This window comes from Nuphar pumila, chromosome 13 (assembly GCF_984573655.1).
Source record: "Nuphar pumila chromosome 13, dmNupPumi1.hap1.1, whole genome shotgun sequence".
In the NCBI taxonomy this organism is placed as follows: domain Eukaryota; kingdom Viridiplantae; phylum Streptophyta; class Magnoliopsida; order Nymphaeales; family Nymphaeaceae; genus Nuphar; species Nuphar pumila.
In genome coordinates this window covers 74,913,645-74,937,649 of record NC_143261.1, presented here as the reverse complement: position 1 = coordinate 74,937,649, position 24,005 = coordinate 74,913,645, and the positions used below count along the sequence as shown (strand labels likewise).

The 24,005-nt window shown below is 34.6% G+C and overlaps 1 protein-coding gene across 1 annotated transcript; it reads left to right on the top strand.

Moving 5' to 3' along the window:
• The first annotated feature begins 2,976 nt into the window (after positions 1 to 2,976).
• Positions 2,977 to 3,822, top strand: LOC149818732 (uncharacterized). The gene has a single exon (XM_089986284.1). It carries the CDS (start codon positions 2,977 to 2,979, stop codon positions 3,820 to 3,822), a length of 846 nt encoding a protein of 281 aa, XP_089842410.1.
• Positions 3,823 to 24,005: the final 20,183 nt, after the last annotated feature.

The window sequence follows — 24,005 nt, the reverse complement described above, 5'->3', positions numbered from 1 at the left end:
TTTTTGTAGTTAGTCAATCATCGTCAGTAGGATAGAGTTTTGCATCAGCGTGAGAGTAGGTCTCGCATCACAATTTTCTAGGTGTTAGGTAGTTCTGGTCCGGTCTGATCTAATAGCATTCAGAGTCTACACCACAACCAGCGTGATTGACGTCGGTTGTTCATGGTTTTGAATCACATAGTTGTAGAGTTAGAGTCTTGTGACTGTCTATTGCATAGCATTTTGTTTATCGAGTTAGCTTGCTTAATGTTTTCATGAGTTAGTGTTTGATTTCATATTATATTCTGTGATAGTTAGATTAAGTTAATATACGATTCAGTCCTGTCATTGTGTTTAACAATCACACATCTTACCTTGTCTCAGCATTAGATTAAATCCCAGTTTATATTTAGTTCATAGTTTCAATTATTAGTTTTTCGCTAGAATAGTCATTATTTGTAACAATCACATTTTTCTTTAGTATTACAATTAGTTCTACTATATTGTCAATTAGCATAGGGTATTCCATGTTAGTTCATAGTGTAGCATGTAGTTTTCATGATTTTCCGTTATATTACCTTATGATTTCCTCGTAGATTCCTTGTTGTTGTTGTTGCTTCGTGTCTTTGTGTTGCAGGAAACTGTTTAACGTGCAAGGAGACCCTTTCTCAAGCCTCTGAAGAGCCCTCTGAGGTCCCGAAAAGGGACCGCTCAAAGGACCCTTAGACCCTCAAAAGTACCCTCAGAGGGCCCTTAATCAAGCCATACAAAAGTGTTCAACCTACAAGGGGATCACATAAAGGGATACAAGGACTCAAACACTGAAGACACTTTTACTTTTACTTTTCTTTTTAGCTTAGGATTTTTATTTTATTCATTTATTTAATTCATTTGGGTTGTAATAAGGCCATTTATTTATTTGTTTAAGCCCTCTGTGTTGGGCAGTACTCTCGTAGTTCTTTATTTTAATTAATTAATTATTTTTTGTTTGGCAATAAAGCATAGTTAGATTGAGTATTTGAATACAAGTATCTCCCGTTCCCTGAGATCGACCCGGACTCCACCACTCGTGCGAGCCGGTTTTTATATTTTTGGTGTCAAGCTTTCACATTGTTTTTACATAAAATATTGTTTTAACAATCATTTTTCAAAACTCACACCAAATTTTGGCTTCGATGCCGGGGAACGGTGAGTAATACAAGTATTTACTTTATTGCCATTGTATGTTCACATTTATTTAGGTTGTTAGTTACTTTCTGTTCTTTAGTTAGGACTATTAGTTTACTTTTCCTATTCATTATTTCGGATTGCTAGTTTGCTTTCTGTATTTAGGTTTAGAACCACATGCTTGCACACCGTAGAGACCAACTTACTTTTCCTGTACAGCCCACCTACTAGGATACCCTTAGAGGTGACTACGCATGATTGGTATCGTGCTCATAGATTTTATTTTCTACAAAATATCTGTTGAGTGCAATTGTGTGGTGCTTGTTTATTTACTGCTTTCCAGTTTATTTTCTTTTTTGCCCGCGTAGCGCATTAGGTAGGTAGAAACCCAGTGTCTTAGGACAGTTGTTGCATCGGTCTACCCTCTGGTGCATGCACGGACGACGCTCGCTTGACCCCAAGCTTGTTGAGTTAGTTGAGGACCCCTAGTCCCTTATTAGAAGAGCTCATCGATCCTTCCCCATAGCCCAAGATCAGCAGTTGACCCATTCTCTTAGGGAGTACTTCACTCTCAATGCTTACACTCTGGCCTCCTGCATCACGAGACCCATTGTAGGAGCGTCATAGTTTGAGATAAAGGACAATATTATACAAATGTTACCATCCTTTTATGGCCTGAACAACCAAGACCTCTATTGTTATCTTGACGAGTTCCTTGAGATCTGCTCTATGGTACAGATCAACAATTTTGGGGATGACGCATTGAGGTTAACGTTGTTCCCATTCTCCCTCAAGGACAAAGCCAAGCAGTGGCTGAAGGCCCTCGATACGGTTTAGATTACCACTTGGGAAGGCATGCAATGTGAGTTCCTTAAAAAGTACTTCCCAATTGGTAAGATGAATCAGTTTCGTAAAGCCATCACCAACTTTTTGCAAATTGAGGGAGAATTATTTCACGAGACGTGAGAGAGGATGAATGATCTTCTCCGAAAGTGCCCCCACCATCAGGTGGCCCGTTGGCAATTGGTGCAGTACTTTTACGATGGCCTGACCCAAAAGGATAGGCAGATGGTTGATTCTTCATGTGGGGGCACATTCATACTCAAGAGTGAGGATGAGGCATAGGCCCTATTTGACACACTAAGAAAAAATGCCATGCACCATGCCCTGTCCTCGCGGCTTGATAGAACCACACTTGTTCCTAGTGGTCCTAAGAATGGAGGGATTTATGAAGTTGGGTCCGAGCATGATTTGCAAATCAAAGTGGACCAATTGACCAAAAAATTAGATCAATTACTAGCCAAACCAGCTTCGATAAATCCAGTAGGAAAAGTGTGCAGGCTATGTGCTAGCCCTGCACACTTTGTTTCTCAGTGTCCGACAGCACCACTATATCCTAAAGTCATTCAAGAGCAAGTGAATACTGCTCAAGGTTTTATCAGACCGGTGTACGATCCTTATGCACCCACCTATAATCCAGGATAGCGAAATCATCCCAACTTTGTGTGGAGAAATCCATAAGAGTCACCCTCATATGCCTCCCCCGACACAGCACAGACAAAGTAATCTTACACAAGGTTACTCGTGCCCCATATTGCCTCTGTCCCACCCTGCACTTAGCTTGCCTTCTCCTCAGGAGCCCACATCGAGCTCATCTTTTTAGGATAAGTTGTTAGAAGCCTTTTCTGACATCAAGGTCAGCATCAGTTCCCACACACAGTCAATAGCGAAGCTAGAGACTCAGATGGGACAATTGGTTAAGGCCTTGAAAGGTGCAGCGAGGGAAGCCTCCTGAGTCAGTTTGTCATCAACCCGAAGGGTAAGGAACCCATGTCTTACGGCCTGCACCTCACAGAGTTCCACAAAGAGCAGGCCAACTTTGTTATGACCCTTCAAAGTGGGAAGGCATGCCACCCTACACAAGAGTCAACTTGTGAGCCCACTACCATACCTATTGACCAATCGATCCCTTCCACCAGTCACAAGGAAAGCAGGCAAAGCCCACAGCCCGTGACCCCTCTGTCGTATATCCCTAGAGCCCCTTTTTCTCAGACCCTCACCCAACTGCACGATGTTGGCAAGCAGGGGGTGCGTATGCACGAAATGCTTGACATGTTCAAGCAAGTTCACATAAGCATCGCCCTGCTCGATGTCATCCAACAAGTGCCTGCATATGCAAAGTTCCTCAAAGAACTTTGCACGCAGAAGAGAAAAGCGAGGTCGTTGCCCCAGACGATCCTCTTGATTGAGCAGGTGAGCTCCGTGTTTCGGCACCAAGCCTCACCCAAGCTCAAGGATCTTGGGGCACCGATTATCTCATGTGTTATAGGGAACACGACTATTGAGCGTGCACTGCTCAATCTTGGAGCAAGTGTGGACAATTTATCGGGTTCTCTGTATGACACCTTTGGGATCGGGAATTTGAAGCCCACGATGACTGTCTTACAGTTGGCTGATAGATCGACCAAGCATCCACGAGGAATCTTAGAAGATGTGTTAGTCAAGGTCGAGGACTTCTACTTCCCTATCGATTTTCTTGTTCTGGACATGGAAGGCACTGATGTCACTCACCAGATTCTCATTATTCTGGGCAGACCATTCTTAGCCACTGCCCATGCTCGTATAGATTGTTATACTGAGGAGATGGAGATTTCTTTTGGCAACAAGTGTGTGTGATTAGATATCTTTGATGTTGCCACGAGAGTGACAGAACATGACGATTGCTTCCAGGTGACAGATGCCATAAAGAAGCAATCTGATATCCAGTTGGATGTGTGTCTAGCTAGTCGTTCAGGGTATGACTCTCCTTCGTTTGATAATAGTCTCCACGTGGAGACTAAACTCTTTCCTTCTAGTGTAGAGAGTCATTGTAGAGTCCATAGGGGTAGAGTTGATAGAAACTTAGTGTGCAGTGTCACAGATGACACTCTTTTTCTCAGAAACCCTGATTGAGTATGACTTCACGTCCATTGATCTCATGGACAGTGAAGGGCTTTCAGATATCCGTCCGGTTGAGGACGTAAAACTTAGCGCTTTATGGAAGGCAGCCCATATGTATGATGTACCATTAGTAGTCCTAGTAGTCTTTCTGGTTTTCGGTAGTTTTCTTATGTTTCTTTTCTCTCATGAGTTTGACATCAGGTCATGTACGCATTGTATTTTGTGTAGTCGTAGGACTTGCATTCATATATCATATCAGGTAGCTGCTATGCTTTTCTCTCATTTATTGTGTTCTCATGTGCATTCACTTAATTTTTATACAAGCATGGAGGAGTGCCACTGGGATAGTGTCATTCAAGCATGGGGGAGGGTGTAGTTGCACACCCTGATATTTCTGTCTATGTACTTGTGATGTTTCTGTCTACGTACTTGCATTTTTTATACATCAACTCATGAAAATTAGGCTTTTAAGGAATGAGTTTGACCTTATATGAATGCTTTACATAATCTAATGTTTTTAGAGAATTTTTAAGCCCCACAGAAATTTATTCTGACACGGATCTAGAAAAACATGGTTGTTTATGTGAATTTTAAAGAAATGGCGATAGATGCATGTTAGAGTTTGTTTTGAATCATAAATATGAATATGCACAGTTTTATTTTTGAAAAACTAAGCAAATGAACACAATTGAAATATGAGCTCAAAAAGAGAAAAGAGCATATATTTAGTTGTTTGATATCTTCATATTCCCCAGTAGCTGGGTTGAGACACAAGTTGAAGTATTTGATTCTCATATCGAAAAGGATAACGAAGGAAGTCACTTCTATGTCTAGTTGATATCTGTGGCCTATTTTGTTCGAGCAAGTAGAGCCTGAGAGGTGTTTACACCTGGTGCCCTAAAGCCATCTGGCATGGGAGTCATCGTCCTGAAAGCCCGTTACATGGACTTTATAGAGAGCCTAATAAATGTTGACATTGCACATGACAGAGAGGCAGACTATACGTAAACTATGAAAATGAAAAGTCTAGTGACTTAAGCGATTAAGTCTGAGGAGTACTGTGTATCAGGTGCCCTAAGGTCGTCTGACCTGGGAGTCACTGACCCAAAGCTCGTTACACGGGTCATGAAAACTGAAAATTTGATATAATGCTCAACAAAACAAAGAAAAGAAAAAGTGTGTAAAAATTTGAAAATCAAGAAAAAGAAAAGAGCGTAAAAGAAAAAATTCACTGTTTAGAAGCAAATATTGAGAAAACCTGTGCAGAAAATATATGAGTGAGGATTAATAAATAATAACATGTATATATTTGATTTTCTGAGAATAAAGCATAAATGATCATGCTATTTAGAAAAGTGAAAAAAATATTTTATTCTGTGGTGGCATATAAAAGACTCTAATCATGTTTTGATAATGTAATTGCATGAAATATTTATGAAAATAAACTCCTTAACTGCCTAATACTTTGTATTTTGAAATTTTTATGCATACATAACAGAGATGTTTGTGGGTAGCATCACTGCAAACCCTCACAAAACCTTACTTGTCCACTAAGGTAACCCAGGGGTTGAAAGAGCTTGTTGCATATGCTAAATGCAACCGTGATCCTACGAAAGTGAGTTAGGTTTTGTTTTGATTAGTTTAGTATTTTTACTTTTTGTTTCAGTTTGCTCGAAGACTAGCAAACGATAAGCATGGGGGTATTTGATCATGCATACATTTTGTATCTTATTTATATTAATTTATGCATGATCCAGTAGAAAATTGTATTAAATTCTCAATTTTATCGTTAGTTTTGAGAAACCACGTGGAAAAAGGAAATATAAAAAAAATCATGAATTTCAAGTCATGTCCAGCATTTTTAGTATTTTATTAGTTTAGAAATTTTCTTTCAGTTACATTTTGATTAGGTTCTAATTAGTTTAGCTTAATCAATGTAGGAATAATCATTTTAGGAAATAGTTTTCAAGCAAAGTCTCCTGGAGAAATTATCGGAAATATTTTGGACTGGTTTTGAAAAATTAGTTCAACCTAAATATTATATTATAAATAGTAGTTAGCAATTACGAGAACCATTTTTCCCTGGTTGGAGCTCACGGCCCCCTTAGCTCTCTCTCTCTCTCTTCCCTCTCTCTTGTTTTCTCTCTCTAAAGGTCAGTTTCCCCTTCTCCTCCCTTCTTCCTTCTTCCTCTCCTTCTCCCTTTTTCTTGTTTTCTTGTTGTAACCTCTCCATCGTCGGCTATCTCATCCTCTTCATCGAAGAAGTGCAGCAGCAGCCCGGGATCAAAAGTTCTTCTCTCAACTAGTTTGGCGAAAGCACACAGTGAGTGTCCTTTTTTTCATTCTTTTGTTATGTGTTTCAGCGTGTTGCTTTTAGTTCTTGGTTGCTTAAAAAAATTAAAAATAAAAAATGTAGTAGATAGCGTTTAATTTTGGTTCATTGAATCTGTGTAATAGCGTTAGTTTTATTCCTAAAAGTTAACTCGTTTCTTTTTTGTCTTAGTTTGTTTTAGTTTTTTTGTTGTTGTTGTTACAACGTTTATTAATGTTCAGTCGTCTTTTCTTTTTCTCTTGAGTTTGATCCTGCATCCAGCGTCATCTACGTTTAGTTTTAGTTTTAGTTTAGTTTCGTCTATTCAGTCTTAACGTCATTAGTTTGTGTGTTTTATTGATCAGAATGTGTTAGTATCTTACCTTGTTATCTTTTGTTCTGTTAGATATAGATTGAATGATAGTTTTGGCTAATCAGCTTTATTCTCAGCATTAGATTTAGTTGTCAGTCATTAGCGTATTAGTATTCTGCATATGTTTAATTGTTTATTCGGTATGCATACAACATTTTAGTTTGTTATCAATTGAAATAATTTCTTCTGTTTATCAATGTCTCATTTTATTATGCAATTGACATTTTTTTTTTGTAGTTAGTCAATCATCGTCAGTAGGATAGAGTTTTGCATCAGCGTGAGAGTAGGTCTCGCATCACCATTTTCTAGGTGTTAGGTAGTTCTGGTCCGGTCTGATCTAATAGCATTTAGAGTCTACACCACAACCAGCGTGATTGACGTCGGTTGTTCATGGTTTTGAATCGCATAGTTGTCGAGTTAGAGTCTTGTGACTGTCTATTGCATAGCATTTTGTTTATCGAGTTAGCTTGCTTAATGTTTTCATGAGTTAGTGTTTGATTTCATATTATATTCTGTGATAGTTAGATTAAGTTAATATACGATTCAGTCCTGTCATTGTGTTTAACAGTCACACATCTTACCTTGTCTCAGCATTAGATTAAATCCCAGTTTATATTTAGTTCATAGTTTCAATTATTAGTTTTTTGCTAGAATAGTCGTTATTTGTAACAATCAGATTTTTCTTTAGTATTACAATTAGTTCTACTATATTGTCAATTAGCATAGGGTATTCCATGTTAATTCATAGTGTAGCATGTAGTTTTCATGATTTTTTGTTATATTGCCTTATGATTTCCTCTTAGATTCCTTGTTGCTATTGTTGCTTTGTGTCTTTGTGTTATAGGGAACTGTTTAACATGCAAGGAGACCATTTCTCGAGCCTCTGAAGAGCCCTCTGAGGTCCCAAAAAGGCACCGCTCAAAGGACCCTTGGACCCTCAAAAGTACCCTCAGAGGGCCCTTAATCAAACCATACAAAAGTGTTCAACCAACAAGGGGATCACATAAAGAGATACAAGGACTCAAGCACTGAAGACACTTTTACGTTTACTTTTCTTTTTAGCTTAGGATTTTTATTTTATTCATTTATTTAATTCATTTAGGTTGTAATAAGGTCATTTATTTATTTGTTTAAGCCCTCTGCGTAGGGAAGTACTCTCATAGTTCTTTATTTTAATTAATTAATTCTTTTTCGTTTGGCAATAAATCATAGTTAGATTGAGTGTTTGAATACAAGTATCTCCTGTTCCCTGAGATCGACCCGGACTCCACCACTTGTGCGAGCCAATTTTTATATTTTTGGTGTCTGGCTTTCACATTGTTTTTACATAAAATATTGTTTTAAAAATCGTTTTCCAAAACTCACACCAGATACCTAATTTGTATATTTGACTAATAAGCATATAGACAATTTCAATGCAAAGAATAATATTAGTGTGACATGCATGCGTCTTTGCATTATGAAGCATATATTGACATGAGGATGGTTAATATTGTTAGGTGTTGATCAATGAAGAATTAGGCGGATGTATCCGCGTTCAATGAGCTTTATTTTCATAATTGACTTTCTCTACTCTCATATAGATATAGATAGGTGATTTGAATGCTAACACATCTGTAACATATCTTCCTAATACCTTCTGTTTTTTTTATAGATTTTGCTTACTTTGAATGTATATGAGATGCAATATAGTGATCCACTATGTGAAGATTGTAATCAATGACATGTTAAAAAAAGATAGAAATAATAAGACAAGTTCCTGATGGATGAGACTGAAGTGTCTTTCATTGATGCATTACATGTGACAGTAAAATCCATCTCATTCCTGTTGACATATTATTAAGTGAAGATTTCAACCCATACTTTGCTTAGCATTATAGAAACAATCCTAATTAACTTTTAGAAAAGACATTTTAAGACCTATTAAGCAAAAAAAAGGTTAAAAATAACTCTACGTACACCTTAACCATGAAATCAACTTGAGTGTATTGATGTTTTGGTAGTCTCACTAAAAAGATGGGTCTTGAAGTGTCTATTCAAAGTCCAAGGGGGGTTGGCATAGTGAAGTGGGGCCTTGGATGCTAGACGAGCAGTCAAGGTTTGATTCTCATGGGTGTTCCTTTTTGTGCAAGTTGATGCCCAGCATACGCCCTAGGGGCAGGGGTCCAACCTTAGAGTTTTATGTTGTTGACACAATGACTTTGGGTATGGCAGGCTAAGCCAGCGTGACCAGGTCTTCATGTTTGGTGTAGTTTTTTCTTTCTTTTCTAGTTATTTTAATGAACATTTGCTAATTTCCATGCTCTCTTTGCCTATCATTTGATCCTTGGCGAGTTCTCACCACTAAAGCTCGTTTTTTTTCAAGTACTTCGAAAACTCCATAGAAAAACATTTAAAAGTCAAAGCTTAGATATATCTTAATCTTCAAAGGTTGATCCCTCATCAATGGGTGAGGAAAGATGCTTGACTTGTACTTGTGATAAGCCCATGAAAGGAAGGTAAATTTTCAAAATAAAAATCCTTTAAAAAATCTTTTAATATATATATATATATATATATATATTATTTTTATTCACAATAATGTTTCACAAGCTTGTTTTTAACATAACCAAGAACATCTCCACCTTTCAAAAGAAAACATATTCAGTCTTATCATAATTAATGCTTTCAATAAAATTAACATCCCAATAACCATACACTTTAGATTATTAGTTTAATCATACAACTTAAGTTCTTTAGCTCCCTTAAAGTACTTAAAGATTTTATTTATTGTTGTCTAATGAAGGATGCTAGAATTACTTTGTTATCCGTTCACAAGACTCATTGTAAAGCTAATGTTTGTTTTAGAGCACAACAATGCATAAATCAAGCCACCAATTGCCCGAGCACAATACAATCATTCTTAGTTTTGTTCTCAGAGCAGAAGTTAACTTGGGTTTACTGTTTTTTATCATAATGTTCTTTAATATATAATCAAACTATTTTTGTTGACTTGAGCATAACATTCTAGAGTTTCTATCTCTAGTAGTATTTATTCTAAACGCATATAATGCTTCTCAAAAATCCTTGATCTCAAATTGAGAAAATAGTCCGCTCTTGTTTTATTGACCGTTTCAACGTCATTCTCAGCTGCAAGTACATTGCTAACATATAAAGACATAATCACAAATTTACTCATATTTTTTAACATATACAGAATGATTTAATATATTTGCAATGTATCGCAAGTCGATGATTGACTTGTGAAAAGTCAAATACCACTATCTTGGCAATTACTTACGCTCATACAAGGATTTTTTTAACATGTACACTTTTAACTTTTTAAGAAATTTTTTAACATGTACACTTTTAACTTTTTCACATGTAAAAAGTCAAATACCACTATTTTGGCGGCGGGAATGATTTGCAACCGAAAACCAATTCAGCAACTTTGGTTATGTCTTCATCTATATTAAACATGCAGATCACCTGCATGCCCAAGGGAAGAGAGAAGGCTTTGATAACCACTTATGGTAAGCTGGTAATATTCTACTTGACAATAACCCTTTGCCTAAATTTGGAGTTTGGCAAAACCTTTTTCGGACAATATTCACTGATTTTAGTACAAGAGTAGCAAGAAGACTGCATCCAAAAGTTGAGTATGTTACTTGGATCAAGATCTAGTCTTGAAACCAAGAACTATATGTCCATAGCATGAAGAGTCTCAATCATGCCAAGAGTCCAAAAGAACAAGAATCGCTAAGGAAGATTATCAAGAAGGTGGTGGAACTCAAGTAGGAATTGGAGTCTTATCTAATCATAAAAAATGTCCTATTGGGACTCTTCTAGATTAAAGTCATATTCAAACAAACATCAAATTATACATTTTTAAGAATTTTTTGATGTGCTTGTTATCTTTACCTTTAACCTTATCGAGCCCATAAATTATATTATAAGTCCTTACGTCATATTTTTTTGGGTATAGTCCTAATCACCATGGATATCTCTGTCTAAATCCCACTAACTAAAAGGTCATTGTCTTTCATCATGTGATCTTTTTTTAGAGTCCTTTCCTTTCCAAATTCAGGCACTTATCAATATATTCATCTCATTTTTAAGTTAGGATACTTAAGCATATGAATGTTTTTTTTTTAGTGTCATTGCAAATTTTGTATCTTATGACTTATTCTTACCATAATGTTTCCAAATAACATTATAGGAATCAAGTCAAGAACAAACTCATTTTTATAGCATGATATAAAAGAAAAATAATTTATACATAATCTTTTATAAGCACCCAACAATTAAACCTGTCAAAAATATTGAACTGACCTATGTTGCATCACATACAACATAATATGGATTTGATTATAATAGATCTGACTAATTGTTTTGGGTTTGGTTAATCACATATATGAATCCAAATCTGATCATATTCATGCCTATAACCAATTATATTTAAGTTCGATATGAATTGCCTTAATAAAACTGTGATTATTTTATTTTTCATTTGCCTAAACATAGAGAAATACTAAAATTAATTAAAATAATTTTGTCAACTAGTAATTCTCAATACAATTTCACAAATATCCAAACTGATATCTCATGTTTCTATTTTAGTCTTAGGCATGCAATAGAAATTATCAAAATAATATAAATCTCATGCAATTTCTATCAAAACATCACTAGAGGGAGTATTCTATAAACCAGAGACCCTTTCTGCAGTTTCCAGGAAGCCAAAATGGTTATGAGTAATAAATATCAAAATAGAACTACATAATACTATTTTTTCAATTTTCTGAGTTAAACAGAAAGATTTAACCACCTTTCTGTAATTTTTAAAAAAAAAAGTGAAGAACTAGATTTTAAAAATTTGTCAGAAAGTAACCATGTTTCTAACAATTTTCAGAATCAAAATCTCTGAAAAAAATATTAGAAACAAAACCCGATTTATGAAATTGGTAGGTATACAGACCGTACACATCGGCCTCCACATGATTCATGAGTTCATCTACAGTTTCTTTAGAGTCTCCTTTAGAGCTTCACATCATCACAGATAATAGGGATGCACAACAAACCGAGTTGACTCATAAATAGGTATTTTCGTTTTTGAACCCGCGGCACTCTTCCCATCCCTTCAACCCTTCTCGAAATCGAGCTTGGTTTTTTTTTCGCAAGTCACAACCCATCACCCCTTCGACGACCGACCCCCCACCCCGCTTCAGTCACCTCTCCTCCGACACCATCCTTCGTGATCGGCATGCTCCATGACCTGCCTCCGACCAGCGTCTCCCTCGCCTGAGTCACCTCTCCTCCGACACCATCCTTCGTGATCGGCATGCTCCATGACCTGCCTCCGACCAGCGTCTCCCTCGCCTGAGTCACCTCTCCACCAATGAACCTTGGTGTACCCCCTCCTCCATGACCTGCCTTCGACCAGCGTCCTCCACCTTCAACACTGGTTCAGCCATTTTGGCCAAAAAAAGGGTCGTTGGCCCACTTCTCCAGGCCACTGGTCTTTGTCGCCGGTTGCCCACCAATGAACCTCCTGTGCCCCTCTTCCATGACCTGCCTCCAACCGACGTCGCCCACTGACGGTGCTCCCCTCTTCTCTTTTTCTTTGTAGTCAGAAACCCTAGCTCTGAGAATTAAGGATGCTTCTCCATTTCCCCTTCATTTTTTTATTTTGATATTTTTCACTACTTTGTTCTCGGGTTGTCAATCTTGTTGCGGTGGTGAGTTTGGTTCAAATCGCGAAATTACGGTTTTTAGAATCTACGATTTTGCGATTCTTCCTATTCTACAGAATTTTTTCTACATGAACAATGTTTTTTTTTTTTTTTTGAAAGGCAAGCTGGGGTTAGGCAACACCATCTTCACCTTATTGTCGTCTTACCTCAAGACCAGAATCTCATTCTAGGTTTTTTTCTGCCTTCTCCTGCTTATGCTTGGTAATACGGACCAAGCCCGGGCGAACTCACGAACCGAGTCAAGCTCAGCATGAGCCGAGCCTGAAGGCTCAGGCCGAGCTTGTACATGGATCACAGACGATTAATCAATGTTTTGCTCTAATACCAACTTATGAAAATCCACTTATTCTTAGTTAGCGCTACCATAACTAACTAAGAATATCTAGCTTTATTTAGGAAAAGCAGAAAATTATTGAAAACAATAGGAAATTCAAATAAATTGAATATATCTGAAAACCTAAGTGACAACTAGATCTCTCCTCCTTTTTAAGAATAAGATTTCTCTATTCTAATAAAAACAAACTACTTTATAAGATAAAACTTACAAAAAGATAAAATTTATCCTAAAAATGTAAATCAAATATAATGACCCCAATATTCATTACAAAGATTCAAATAATAAAAATACAAACTAAAATAAACGGATCTAAAATGATCCAATGGATCCCGTGTTTCTCAGCTCCATTCATGCATCACTAAATGCTGTCTCTCTGACAAGCGGGGGCCCCGCTTGTCTGGTAGGAGCAGCTAGTGCAGTCACCTTGCGTTGGGACGTTGCAGGTTCAAAACCCAATGGTATGTATAGTTGTATAACCCCCCCAGCTTGCCTTTCAAAAAAAAAAATTTGTGTTGCCTCTCTGCCCCCATTTTTATGCTCAAGGTGTAACATTGTTGTTACCTGAACATATCTCTAATCACAAATGTAAAATAGCTGTTGAAGCCATATATGATTGGAGTAACCTGTTTAATATGCATCTTGAAGAAAAAAAATCCTAATCGTAAAATTTGCTTTCATTAATGTAATTATCAAGCATGCTTGGCTTTCATTAGTAGGGCAATGGTTATTTGGCACCAGAATATGAGATGCAATTCCAGTTCCTCATGTAGTGTTTGGGTTCATTGTGCCAGATAACCGTGCGATAATGGCCTGAAAGCAACTTGGTCTGCAATGTTCAAAGATCTCCTGCTTTGGGTTTAAAAGGCATTTCATCATAAATTCTTGGCCATTGTACTTATAGAAACCTTCCTTTCCTCTTCATATTCATTTTGTTATGTTCTCAAATGTTGGAGTAAAATCTGCTCATGCTTTTCCATCGTAATTGTCCACCTTCGTCTTTGAAGAAGGAAGACCACTAGAGCTTGCTGGTCCTGAACCTCAAGGACTATCTTGAAGGAAAAACTGGCTATCGATATAGTTTCATCTTATGATTGATTCTGTAAGAAGTGCCATGACATCTTCTGCACCGCAGCACAGGGTTCTGTAATAATGGTTCTTGGTTGCCCTGAATGATTTCAGGAGGTATCTTCATTTGTTCATGCGGCTGGCTTTTGATTAGAACAGCATTTACCACCGGGTGGGGTTTAAATACTTCTTTTCGGCAATGTTAATGGCACGCCTTTGTGATTTGCGCTGCCTGGGAACTGTATTTGAGAGGGAGATGAGCAGGGATTCAATGGAAAATGATCGTAATGTACACATGATTTGACCCGATTTTTTAAAAAACCCTATAATTTTTTTTATATTCTACCGATGTCCAAAATCGCAAATATCCGACATCGTTAGGACCCTTTTACCCTTCGCAACTGTGAATTTATGTTTTATTGCGATAAAATTGTACCACCCATATGCTAGTTTCAACTCACTTCAATCCAAAATCGCTGTTTTTTTATGCATAAACTCATACCACACGAACTCGCATAAATTTATTTACGAATTTTTGGCGAAAATCGCAAATATCCTACTCTTTCGCATACAAGTCAACATTTCGCATAAAAATATTTGTGAAACTCCACTTAAACTCAAACCATAAAAATCTTACTCTTTTGCATAAATCATACTTTTCATATATAATTCACAATTGTACATAAATATATTTGTGAAAATCTTATTGTTCAATGAAAATCCTTTTGTTTCGCAAATGAATTGGTTATTTGTAATTTTAGTTGTTTCAGCGGTTATGCGAAACAATAGGATTGTTGTGAAACTGTCAGATTTATGCGAAATAGTAGGATTTTTTATAAAATATTTTTTTTACAAATTTGTGAATTAATATGCTAAAAATATGATATATGCATTTTAGTAGTTTAAGTAGACATATGTGTAAGCGGATTTATTCAGCATTTGCAATTTTAGTGGTTTCAATTTTTTAAGTGGATTTTCGCATATAACAACACAATTAATAGTGAATGTAAGCAAATAGACATTCAAATCATTTGAATGTTTAAATGATTTGAAAACATATAAATAATGATGTTATATATAAATCATCCAATAGTGCTTTCAGTTTAAATATTCAAATAATTTAAACAGTTAATAGTGGAATTAGTTGTACACTCAAATCATTTAAACATTCAACAATGGACTCGGTTTTACATTCAAATCATATAAACATTCAATCAATGACATTATATACAAATGAATGACAATCAAACAATTTTATATAAAAATTCATTTATCAAACATTCAAATGACATTATATACAAATCAATGAGTAATCAATGTTGATCTTCAAATATATACAAAAAAACAATCAAATGAATTTTTATGGTTGAGGATGTGATTTTCACGATCGTAGAGCCTTGATAACCTTATTTGTGTTCTTCAGAAGGTCAACTTTAGTACGTATCATATTCTTCGGCATGCAAATTTCTTCAAATACAAGAGTCAACTCTCCCTCTGACCCACTTACATTTTTTTTGTGCTTCTCTCCAACTTTCTTCTCTCCTGAAAGACCCTGTTTGTCATTAAAGAACATGCAACTTGTTGGGCGACTACAAAATCATCATTGGTGGTATGTTCCATGGACAACAAGTCGATGTCTTCGTCACCCTTGCGCCAGTCTTGAAGTTTATAGAGGAATATCGTGGGGTAATCCTTCGTCTGATTATTCATGGAATGCGATAGAAATTTGCTAACTGTGTGAGGATGATTAATTGGTTGTTGAACAAACTCAAATTGTCGAACGACTCAACTCGTCATTTGGTGCTCAACTTTATTAATGTTGTGCATTCAAATGTCCTTCATAATGATGTTCTTCGCCCCCACAACCACATCGACATTCTCCTCCTCCTCCAACTCGCCTTTATAGGAGTACAAGTTTACCTATATTTCTTTTATGGTTAGGCCTACAGACACATTTATTAAAAAAATATACAAAATACTAACAACAATACTTATGTTTATCGTAGTCAACCTATGAAGCGATGCAGTGCAGCTGACACGTGACATGCAAGAACTCATCAATCTTTAATCACGACCCTCTTTGTTGCATAACCGATTCCACATTGCAGTACATAAAAATTCATGGTCAACATCATGCATTTTGAGCCCTTCAATGGATATGTGCTCCCATATTCAAACTTGCATAACAATTATTAACAAAAATTAATATATAATATGCATCAAGCATATGAATAATTATAAATCAAAAGTTTAGGTACAATGAAAGATTAAATACCTCCAACAATATCAACATCCTGACAAGGTTTTTTCTTTCGTTCCTCGTGCTACTCAAACTTAACTACAAGTGTGCAAGTCCGACTACTCTCCATGTATATTGATGGATATGATACAGGTCTTCCAACAGTTAGATGCACGATGCATGGATCGACTTCTCACCAGTGTTTATGAATAAGCATGAGCCAAAGAAGTATAGCAAGAATGTTCTTACAGTCTTGTCTACCCTACTATCGCTCCAACACACGGTAGTTTTGCCTTCATCTTTCTCGCCTTATTGGGGTCATAATAGCTCCTAAGCCATGAAAACTTGATCTTATTGCCTTCAAACGCATCATCATCTACTTGCAAATAAATATCACTCAACTTCTTGAAATCTCGTCACCTTATGCCACTCACTGGCTCCCCATGACACTTCAGTTCGGTGAATCATGTCATGTCCTCCAACATGATGGTCATGTCAAGATTTTTGAACTAGAATGTGTTGGTTGCCAGATTCCAAAACTGCACAACGGCTTCTAAGAGAAGGGTGACTAATGTTTCATGGTGTGATCTCAAAGAATTTGCAATACTGCATTTGATCCAATAACTCGTTCGCTTCTGTCAATTTTGAAAACCATCGGTGTACTTGGTTCCAGTAGAACCGGTGCATGCAGGATGTTAGCTCTTCTGAATCAATTGGCTAAGAATCCTGCAATCCAAATTAATTTTACTCAAATCAGTCAATTGCAATAAATTTCTACATGTTTCACACATACATGACAAACTAATTAATTACATTCATGTATAGTAGCAATATATGAAATTAATCAATTGTAATGAATTTCTACATGTTGCACACATACATGACAAACTAATCAATTGCATTCATGTATAATAGCAATATAAATACATATATATATATATATATATCAATTTAATAAGTGCAATCAATCAATTGCAATGAATTTCTACATGTTGCACACATACATAAAAAACTAATCAATTGCAATGCATTCATATATATATATATATATCAATTTAATCAATAAAATCTCAATTGTAATGAATTTCTACATATTTCACATATACATGATAAACTAATCAATTTCATTCATGTATAATAGCAATATATATCTCAATTTAATCAATAAAGTCAGTCAATTGCAATGAATTTCTACATGTTGTACACATACATGACAAACTAATCAAATGCATTACATTCATGTATAATTATAATATATATAGAGAGATATATAAATATATCAATTTAATAAATGCAATCAGTCAATTTCAGTGAATTTTTACATGTTGCACACATGCATGAAAAACTAATCAATTACATTGCATTCATGTATCGTAGCAATACATACATATATATCTTAATTTAATCAATACAATCAATCAATTATAATGAATTTTTACATGTTTATATATATATATATATATATATATATATATATATATATATATATATATATATATCAATTCAATCAATAAAAGCAATCAATTGCAATGACATGTTTCACACATACATGACAAACTAATCAATTTCATTCATGTATAGTAGCAATATATATATATATATATATATATATATATATATATATATATATATATATATATATATATTAATTTAATCAATACAATCAGTCAATTGTAATAAATTTTTATATGTTGCACACATACATGACAAACTAATCAATTGCATCATATTCATGTATAGTAGCAATATATATATATATATATATATATATATATATATATATATATATCAATTTAATCAATGAAATCGATCAATTGCAATGAATTTTTACATGTTTTACGCATACATAGCAAACAAATCAATTGCACTAATGTATAGTAGCAATTTCAATTTAATCAATTATTATTACAAAATAATAAATGAACAAGATATCTGTCCATGAGCACCGAACATATTTTCTCGTTGTGACCACATCGTCGAAGCATGAACTTTCTCCTGTACATGGAGAGTAGTATTGGTGTAATACCCTACAATTTTCAATGATTTTTTCAGGATTGTTAAATAGATAAAAATAAAATTTATTTATAATAGTGGTTTAAAATTATACTATGTATTTAAATTGGTATCTGATTTTAATTTAGGTTTAAATACCCATTTGAAACTTAATTGGGTCTAATATGGTATTTGGACTCAGTGAGGACCCAAGTGTGGGACGCCCTGAACATTGTCATTATTGTTCTAGCAGATATTTTGGCCAATTAATAGCTCATTGATTAAATTGGAGTTGACCTTGATGTTTCTCATTTTGAGGGCATCGAAATTGACTATCTACATGCCCCATTTGGTGATGATTTGAGTGCTCCTCATTACATTTGCAGCAAGAGGAAGGAAGGTTCGGTGGTGGTGAAGCAAGTCAACATCTAGCGATTTTTCAGTAGTGTTCATCTAATTGATTTTCTAAGGTAAGATTTACGTGGGTTTTTGCATCATGCATGCACCAAGCATTCATATACATGACGGGATATATTCCAGATGTATATTCACATATGAATCAACCTCAAATCATGTTGGAATTAATATCATATGGTCTCAAATTTTTATAAAGCCTTTTTAGGGTTTTTATAAAAATTAGTTTTGAACAAAACCTCATAACAAGGGTTTTATTTGGGAAAAACATGTTGGATCTTATCAGGGATGGTTCTTCTATGTTTTACCTTATGAAATCAGTTCATAAATTATTCTAGAACTGATATCATAATGTTTTGGAGTTTGTAACCTATTTTGAAAGAAAATCATACTAAATGCATTTATTGTGATTCCAGATGTTATTTGGGTTTTAAATTAACCCTTAAACCATGTTAAAACTCATAGTATATGGTTTGAAATTTTTGTAAGGCCTTAGAGGGTTTTTCCAAAAAATTGTTTTTGGGAAAACCTGTATAAACCTCGTTGTTGTGTTGAAATCCATGTTTGGTAATTATAATATTCTAATAGTGATTTTAAATACTATTTGTTTTTATAATTTATACTGATATGCATGTATTGAATGATCTCGACCATATTCATGTGTGATTTATGCTTTTATGATAGTTGAAATTAAATATCATAAATAAAATTTTATAGATCATACCAATTAGGGTTTATGAGAGCCTTTTTCAAAAAAATATGATTTATATGATTCTATTTGTGATCTGTGTTTGCTTAATTCATGATCAACCATGTTTTATTTATCATATTAGATTTGATATACGGGAAAATCATGTTCGTATGGTTTATTTTATGAAAAGTATGAAATATACATAATTTTCCATAAAAAAAGACATTGTCTTGATTTTTATGGTCTCAGACACTTTTCAAGAATTTTATTGTACTTTCAAACAGCTTGGCCAAAAACTTTCAAATTTTAGAAGAATGTTTTATACTCATTGAGAAAGTCGCAAGAGAAATTTTGGCTCCTTTCTATTCTGGATGAGAAGTTATGATCTCTGAAAGTCAAAACAGGATTTCTATCCTGATAGACATCCTATATTTTGACTCTATATTTTTTATTTTATTTCTCTTAATATGTACTATGGTTATGGTTAAAAATTTATGTGTGTTATATTGCATATTGATAAAGGTCCAATAAAAATTTGGTGCACAAATTTATTACGGTCTGTAAGTTGCAAATCACGAAAGTTGACCCAAAAACATAAACTTTCTGGAGCTTTGCCTATCCAAGAACCAGAATAGGTTGCAGCCCAAGAATTTTAGTTCACAGCTTCAATAGAGTTTGAACACGGTCTCTATGAGAGATTTTTTTAGACATGTCCATCTATTTATAGTAAGTTTTATAAAATTTTCTTGGTTATGTAAAGATACTGAGACGTGGCTTCTTCGGAAGAACTGAACTGAATAGACCAGTTCAGGAATGAAAAACCTAGTTTCAGTAAAATAATTATTTATTTCTACTCCAAACTCAGATTGAGGGAAGGTTTATGGCTATGTTTAGCTAACACGGTCATACATCTACTGTTAAATTTTTAGATTTTCTCACTGAAACCTAACCAAGACAGAATGTATAACGACTGATAAAATTTGGTCTCTATAGTTCCAAGTTAGAACTCTTGTGCTCATATTGTTTGGGTTCTGAAAGTAGACCAGTTGGGACATGGTTTAGTTGCAGAACTAAACCAAATAAAAATATGAATGATTGAATGTCAATATGCATTTTTATTGATGTTATAATATACACTTATGATTATACATACTTAGATGTATTATGTTCAGCATGTTTTTATGTATACTGCATGTTTAATTGGTAAATAGCATGTTAATGATATGCATGTGTTATGATAAATGCATGTAGTGTTATATCATGCAGTATGTGAGTATGAAATGCATTCAGAGTAATAGATACCCATAGGGTTTTGTGCATATAGGCGTTTAAGAAAAATTACATGTTGATCTAGGGTTCTAAATGAGGACCATGATCTAATTATTATAATGGGCTATTCATATGCAACAACTACATTGACCCATGTCCCAATAAAGATAACCCTATTGCGGGATTCTGGGTATACCTTACCAAGGTGTGTTGAACCAAAATATCTCATGTCTACCTTAGAGATGGTAGACGGTATAAACTCCCTAAACCCTTAAACTATAAAAAAATGCTTTGAGTGACATTGACTCTGTTGGTCCTTAGGTCTAGAGGAGTTAGTGGCCCGGACTACCATTTTAGTCCTAAGTGGTATGTCCATATTTTCTGCAGAAGTTATGATCGATCTTGTTTGGCATATAGCCAAGCCACCAGAAGAGTTTGCTCTCGGTCTAAGACTGCATCTGGTGGGTGTGACTCAGTCATTCTCTCAAAAAATCAAATTGCTTAGTATAATAAACACCCAAGTGATCTAGTCTATTTTGTAATGCCCTGCGTATACTCGATAAGGTTTAGTAAAAAGAGAAACAATAAAATAATTTTTCACTTTCCTTTTATGCATTCATTTATTTGTTCATAATTGTATCTGATGCATGCTTGAATTGATATATGGTTTGTTTTGGAAATATTCTTAAATTATGTATTCCTGAATTTAATTATGTAATTATTCAATTAAATGTTTGGTGATATACCTTGTGCAATGCGATTAATGCATGATTATGTGGGCTTAGTGTTTTGTATCAATACAATGCTTGTGTGAATTTTACTTTGGCCTTTTAAAGCCTCGCACTTGTTTTTAAAATAAAAAATTTCAAGTAATAAATGATCAAGTTAGAGCGGATGTCGGATGTTGTAGGGGTGCTGTGTGAAACCAATTGTTTGGGTCCTGGGGACATCTATTTAGACTTTTATTTAAACATTTTAATTGATTGTTTAAACTCTTAAGTTTAAGACAGAATATGTGAATGGTTTATATTTTAAGTGAAACCATTTAATATTTAGATTAATTGATGGTTGAATGTGATGTTTTTCATGATTGTAACCTGCCCAAGATGTTTAACCAAAAATTCAAAATGTTTAACCAATTTCAAATTTGTAATTTCTGTTGTGTTTTTCAACATAATTACAAATGAGTTTTTGTCAATTAGATATTTTTTTTCTCGAACTTTATTCTAAAGAGCTATAAAACGCTGGTGCATGCACAGGCTAACTCTTTAAAGCTTAATTCAATTAAGACAATGTCATTGATGAGTCATTTAAGTTAATGATTCTTTTATGTAATATGTTCAATCGATTTGATAATCGTGGTTCCGTACTAGATCTAATACTATGAGGCTAAGATACACTCGCGTTTGTGCTTAAGCGGGCATCTAGTGCTTAGTACGGTTGAAATGTATATGTCTAAAGTTATTGCAATATTACTCATTAGAAATTAAAAAAAATCTTGTATTTTTTGGTTAAAATTTTATGGGTGTTACAATTGAACTCCTAAGCGGGTTCGCATCCGACCCAACCACATGACCCTCGCTTACATCTACTTTCTGAGGAGGGTACACATTAACCTCAACCTCTTAGTTAGTTACCTCCTCCGCCCTCTTATCACTGCCACTATAGGTGGCCGCATATCTAACTTCATCCATCTGTGCATTGAGGTTAGCAACAACCTAATAGCTAGCGAATGGGTCACATTCCTCCTTATATGCTTTTGGGATGGGCAACAAGATTGTGCCTACAAACTACTCAAATTTTTTTGCACATTATGCCTTAGATAAGGCCACTTTAAAATTTGTAGTTGTTAGTCGTACGACAATTTAGGTTTTTTTTTTGCTCACTATTTGAACGCATTTGTATGTGATTACTGATGGTTTATTTTTTATGAAAAATGTCGGACACCCATATTTTTAGCAATGGATGTGACTCCCTCTCTACCCGCTTATTCACACTAAGTCGTGCTTCCAAATTACCAGGATGACCCAATTCATAGTTCTTCATTGGCTTTTATTGTTGTGCTTACGAAATTTCAGATTATGTGGGTGTAGTCTCCTTCGACACAGTCTTCTTCTTATTGGGCATATTGTATTAACAAACATATTCAAATTTTCTTAAAAAAACAATATAGAGAATATTGAACAAGCATTGCAAAAAAAATTTATCTGTGTTTCAAAATGCATTTTAAAAAAAGGGAACATTGTGCTTACCAAAAATAATAAAAAAGCATTTCATTTCAAGACAAAAGAAAAAAGTGAACATTGTTTCATTCAGTCGTTAAATAAAATGAAATAGTATTTTATTCAACCGTTTAACAAAAAGGAACACAGTGCTTACTGGAAAAACACGTCCTTGATGGTTCAGCAGTGATGAAATGCTTCCGATAAATAGTTGTCGAAAATGAAGCGAGTTGGGGACCACTGGTTGAGGACAAAAGACAAAAAATCCTAGCTAGATTATGCAAAAATAATCAGGTTGGGGACCACTACGAGTTTATATAAGATTCAAGAAAGTATTTCGCAATAAATAAGGAATATCACATATGTGTCATACTTTTGCAAATAATTAAGTATGATATTTCCAATATAAGGCGATTCACAAATTTTGTTATGGGAGATCATATAGTATATACGAATAAGTAAGATATTTGCGAATTTAGTGGGGTTTTGCAGATAAATTTATGTGATATTATGTCGTATATGCTAATAAGTAAGATATTTGTGGATTTGGTTGTAAGTGGCAATTGCAGTTTCGCACATAAATTTATGCGATTTCGAGAAGTATATGCGGCAAAGTGGGATATTTGTGAATTTAGTGGTAAGTAGTAAGTGGAGTTTCACACATATATTTTTGTAATTTCATGAAGTATATACGAAAAAGTAAGATATTTATGAAATTAATGGTAGGTGGAGTTTCACACATATATTTTTATGATTTCATAAAATATATGCGAAATTACAGGATATTTGCGATTTTGGTGGTTTCAATTTCACCAAAAAATTGCAAATAAACTTATGTGAGTTCGTTAGGTCTGAAGTTTTGCATAAAAAACCTGCAATTCTGATTTTAAGTGAGAGTTAGAACTAGCCGATGGGTTGTATAATTTTATCGCAATAATGCATAAACTCGCAGTTGTGAAGGGTAAAAGAGTTCTAATAATGTCAGATATTTATAATTTTGGACATCAAGAGAATATAAAAAATTATAAGGTTTTTAGATAATTGAATCAAATTATATATAGTACTGTCATTTTTTAAGGATGCAATGTGTAATATCATGTATTTTCATATTTAGTTATCTTTCTGGTTTTTCAAAAATTTGGCTAAGTCTGGGAGAAAAATCGTTTGAACCTCAATTTTTTACCGATGCTTTGGAGTCTGGGCTCAGCTCAGGTCTCATCGACAAGGTCGAGGTGAGTCAATCGAAGCATAAGAAAGAGTTTTATTTTTTACCTTTA

Bases quoted from the DNA above. Each gene is read 5' to 3' on its own strand.
- LOC149818732 (XM_089986284.1), top strand. From the start codon at position 2,977: ATGTCTTACGGCCTGCACCTCACAGAGTTCCACAAAGAGCAGGCCAAC.